Consider the following 4,692-nt stretch of genomic DNA (forward strand, 5'->3'; position numbering starts at 1 on the left):
CACAATATGTGTATACTGGATAGTAAATATATCATTACACAAGATCCTGATATTTGTAAACATGTAGAACATGTACACAAGTCCATTCCTCGGGGCAAAGTCGTGATCATCAGAGACAACCTTCCTGCTCTAAAATTTAAACAAAGCTTGGCATTTATTTGTCAGTCTTCATTAATTAGTGCATACAACTCGGCAATGATTCAACTGATCTTACTTCACTTGCCAATCCATCAGCATTTACACAGAATAAATATTATTTTTCTTTTATGTCGGTATATCTTGCAATTGTCATAATGTCAGCAAGACAGAAAACTTAAAATGTACTTTTCAGTAATACATTGGAGTTTATTAATAGAAATATTAACTAGAAAAATAAATGTATAATTGACAATAAATATATGCAAGCAATGTTTCTACATTACAGAGTACAATGTAGAGTTGGATTAATGACTCTTACAAAAAGGAGGATAAGATCACAGGGAATACACAATGTAGATTTTCTCGAATAAGAATACAGACAACTATGAGCAGTTTTTGATTAATGGAGTAAAAAAGTGCAAGATTTACCGAACTTCTGTGTTAAACAAAAGTGGGCATTTACTTGATAGGGGAACCAGTAATAGACACAAAACTTTAAAATGGTCACTGAGTGCAAGGAGATAGGATAGAAACCATGATCATTTATGAGGAAAAGGTGCAGCATATTTGAACAGGGATTAGGTACAGGGTTACTGGGAGGTGTGCACTTGAGTTTAATTGGTACTGTGCCAGCAGTGAGCTGAAACCATCTTGTGACAATGGTAGAACAGGTTCCAAATCATGCTTTTACTATTCCTGATATGATGTGAGCAGACAACGTGTCAAATAACATTAAGAAGGATTAATAACATAATATCAATAAATGGATCAAAGATTGTCATCATCAACAGCTACCAACGCTCACACGTTAAAAACATACCAAGTAGAAGAGCATCAACATGATGAACTCCATATGGAGAAGTTCAGATGTGTGACTTTGACAAATTCACATTCAGGATGGAGGATAAGGTGTAGGTTTATGTAGAAATAGTGGAAGCACTAGAGTAATTTCTGAAAAACAAGTTAACGAGCGATATTAATAAATGAGAGAGCAAGGAGGAGACACGATTGGGATAAAAGGAAGTTTAATTTGAGAGATGGCGGAAGCTGTACATGAAATGAAAGATGAAAGCAGCAAGAAGACAAGAGCTGCATTATCGATAAAACTGGTAAAACAAGAGAAAGTGAGATGAATCGCAAGGTTAAACTATTAGGAAAACTGGAAAATTAAAAGGCGGGTTCGAAGGATAACCAAGTGTTTGAGGGACAGGAGAAGATAAAGGCATTGCTGATCGACGCAGTTTCCGATCAGTCCCTCAATTCTAAATGTGACAGTGAGCCAAAGGGAGTGTATCTGCCAATCTGCCAAGAACATCCCGAAGACGTCAGAGGGAGAGAGGGAGGGATAAATGCTTCAAAAAAAAGGCGGTGGGTCAGAGGGAAGGAGGAAAAACAGCGATATAAAGGGCAGCGGATCGGACATGTAGAAGGCAGTGACAAGAGGGAGAGAGTCACTACAATATTGACATCTTTCTGCCAACAGTCCGAGCATCCGCGAGAGAAACACACCCCAGAGCTACGATTCCTGAGAAGCCCACGCTCAACACTTGTGAGCTGAGATGAAGTGCCTGGTGTGTGTTCTGATCATCAACCTGTTGCTGACCTCCTTTCCCGTTTCGGTCCTGTCCCAGTCTTCGGGAAGTGGGGAAGAAATACTCAGGGTGTGCGGCCGCGACTTCATCCGAGCGATCGTAGAAACCTGTGGGTCTTCTCGCTGGGCGAGGCTTCTGGATGACCAGAACGGTGAGCATTCAATTAAAAAAAATCTTAATTGCTGCATCCTTATCTAAAAAGCGAGTGTTTTAAACAATATTGCATTGGAGAGGTATTTGCGGAGGCTCTGCAAAAGTCGGGAATCTGAGTGGTACCTGTATACTATTAAAACTGAAATAGTCATTTATGAAATGCCGCACTCCAAAATGTCAGCTTGAGTGGAAATGATAAAATGTTGATTCCAATTTTACTTGCGAGAGCTTGCCCCTCTTGTAGATTCTTGTGCAGAAAGTGCATCAGTTCTGAACATGCCAATAGAAATCACCGTCCAGTCTGTTTTGAGCTTGGGTAGAAACATTTACCGTACGAGGTAAGTTCTGAAAAACAAGTCAATGTGAGGACTGTTGTCAGCACAATTGATGGCAGAGGACTGCTCTTTTCCAAGTGCTGACTGATACTCATTCTCAGTCCTTATTTCAGCATTGGCAATAACTTTCAGGGGGGTGAAGGACTGGTGCAGCTGTCAGCCGGCAGTTACCCTTTATTTGAAATCACAGCGTTGTGAGAAATGTATGAGTTTTCCTGGGCAGATCAATCACCAAATATCCTGATCACATTTTCATGGAAGTTGTTAGTGCTTTAAATTGACAGTGGGATCTTTGAATAAAGCCTGAACTATGATGACCATATTCCTAACCGGGGCAAAATCAGGGAGGAAAGCCATGGATATTGAGATTTCAATTTAATATGGTACATATTTCCACTGATTTGCAAACCGGAACCTTATTCAATGAGCATTCTGCATGAGGCACTGAGAGTAGAAATGGGAAAGACCAAGAGAGCAGTTCTAATTGGTCAGCTGGTGGAAGACTAGCTGGCTGTATGCAGGAGGAAGGCAGGAAAGAGAATATTGCACCTGAACTTGGAAGGTGATAAAGCCCATGCAACCCTTGGCCCATAGTGTGCACAATAGAGTTAATTTACAAACGGTAATTATCAGTAGTCCACTTCCATCAACTAATACTGCGATGCCATCAGTTTTGTAAGTTACTTTCTGCTTATCTTCTTTCCAGAATTGGGGATAGAAAAGGATGGTGAGAGATATTTGAAGGGTTTGGCTGAGAAAAGACAACAAATTGGATTGGAGACACAATTGGAAGGAAAAAAAGCTCTGATGTAGCCTGAATGCCAGGAGTCATGACTGACTCCCATTCAACAGGTAGCTAGCTATCAGATACAGTTAAACAGTGAATTATGTAATAAAAGAGCAGAATTGTCAACCATCAAGCAGGGAATAGAAACTTTCAAATCAAAGCTACAAATATGAACTTCCCATTGGCAGGAATGGGTGTGGCACTAGAAGAGAAAAGAGAAAAAAAGACTATATTTCAAGTTCTAGAAAATATTTACCTACTATCAACCAACGATGTTTACCTCAACATGTTAGAATCAGTAACATCTCTTATGCAGTCACTCCTCTTCAGACTGGAGATTTTTTCACTTGAGGTTCAATTATAATTTCTTTCACTTTCTTTGCAATGTAGATCAAGTAGTGATTATCAAATTTTGGTTCGCTATTAATTATTTCTCTGACCATATGACCAATATATATTTAACAAAATATGTTTGAAATCAAAATACAATGGTACACATGAAAGTAGAATGCTTTTGTGAGTCCAGGGACTAGAACATTTCTCTCAAACAAAAGAGAGCAGGAATTAGCCGCATATGATACGAATACATATGTTATTAAACATATTATTTTTGTTCTAGATCCTTTCCAGATCTCAGATGATAAAGATTACTCCAAGCAGATGGACACCATGAGAAATCCTCAAATCTTTGGCAGTGACAACAACCAGGAAACCGAGCCATCTTATGCTGATCAAGTGTTTGACGAATACAACAACCAGTATGATCAGGCACCAGGGGATTTCAGTGAGTACATTCGCCAGATTGATGGAGGCAGCAATAAAGGCCACGCTTTTGCATCAACACTGGTGCAGCATCAACCGTGGGCCAGATCCATCAGGAAGAAAAGGGATGCATTAACATCAATGTCAACCAAATGCTGCTCTGTAGGCTGCACCAGACGAGAGCTCAGTGCAATCTGCTGAAAACTGTACATTTCTATAAATAGAATATTCATAAACATGAATATGTTTCAGTGAGAGTTCAAATCATGTGATCTATTAAATATCTCACAAATGTGGTATAAAGTAATCGTAACATACATGCAATTTCTAGTATGGTCTATGTGACAAGCTTGTGTAAGTGATTCTGAAACCCTTAAAACTATAAAGTTTCAACTCTTGATTTCTTATAACCACTTTTTAAAATAATTTCATTTATTCACAGCATTGAAATATATTTCCCAATGAATTTCATGTGTTATCACTAACATTCATGCACAAATTCTAAAGTTGAGATTCAAAACTATCCGATCCAGGCACATTTATGAAGCAAATTTAACATAATCAAGACAATAGTAGCTGGAAATGCTACAGTGTTATTTGTTATGATTTGATCCTGTTGGCAATATTCAACATTGCAGAATTTTCAAAATGTAATTCTAGTGCTCCTCTTTTATCAGCTCAACAATAACTTCAATTTCTGTACCTCCTTTCATGAAATCAAAAGCATTATCAAATAACATGTTATATGGGTTTACTTGTTACTTCACCACTAAAGCTTTCCTCTGTGTGAAGAATCACTCAATATGTAAATCGAAACATTGTCATAAACTTCCAATGCATCCAAAATTGCTGAACCTGATGATAGTACAACAATGATGAGATAGCCTTTCTTAAAGCGAGATAAATTATGCCAAGTCTGATCACA

General features: G+C 38.3%; 1 protein-coding gene across 1 annotated transcript; it reads left to right on the plus strand.

The window, feature by feature from the left end:
- Positions 1-1,175: 1,175 nt before the first annotated feature.
- On the plus strand, positions 1,176-3,968 carry LOC132814761 (relaxin-3-like). Its single transcript, XM_060823564.1, has 3 exons — positions 1,176-1,247; positions 1,770-1,881; positions 3,625-3,968. Exons 1-3 carry the CDS (start codon positions 1,176-1,178, stop codon positions 3,966-3,968), a joined length of 528 nt encoding a protein of 175 aa, XP_060679547.1.
- The last annotated feature ends 724 nt before the right edge of the window (positions 3,969-4,692 follow it).

Source organism: Hemiscyllium ocellatum, unplaced genomic scaffold (genome assembly GCF_020745735.1).
Source record: "Hemiscyllium ocellatum isolate sHemOce1 unplaced genomic scaffold, sHemOce1.pat.X.cur. scaffold_900_pat_ctg1, whole genome shotgun sequence".
Classification (NCBI taxonomy): domain Eukaryota; kingdom Metazoa; phylum Chordata; class Chondrichthyes; order Orectolobiformes; family Hemiscylliidae; genus Hemiscyllium; species Hemiscyllium ocellatum.

What these genes read in the sequence shown, in the direction of transcription:
- LOC132814761 (XM_060823564.1), top strand. Translation starts at nt 1,176, where the DNA reads ATGGCGGAAGCTGTACATGAAATGAAAGATGAAAGCAGCAAGAAGACA. An exon ending in CTGCATTATCGATAAAACTG is followed by an intron (nt 1,248 to 1,769) that starts GTAAAACAAGAG and finishes GTCCTGTCCCAG; the next exon opens with TCTTCGGGAAGTGGGGAAGA. An exon ending in GCTTCTGGATGACCAGAACG is followed by an intron (nt 1,882 to 3,624) that starts GTGAGCATTCAA and finishes TTTTTGTTCTAG; the next exon opens with ATCCTTTCCAGATCTCAGAT.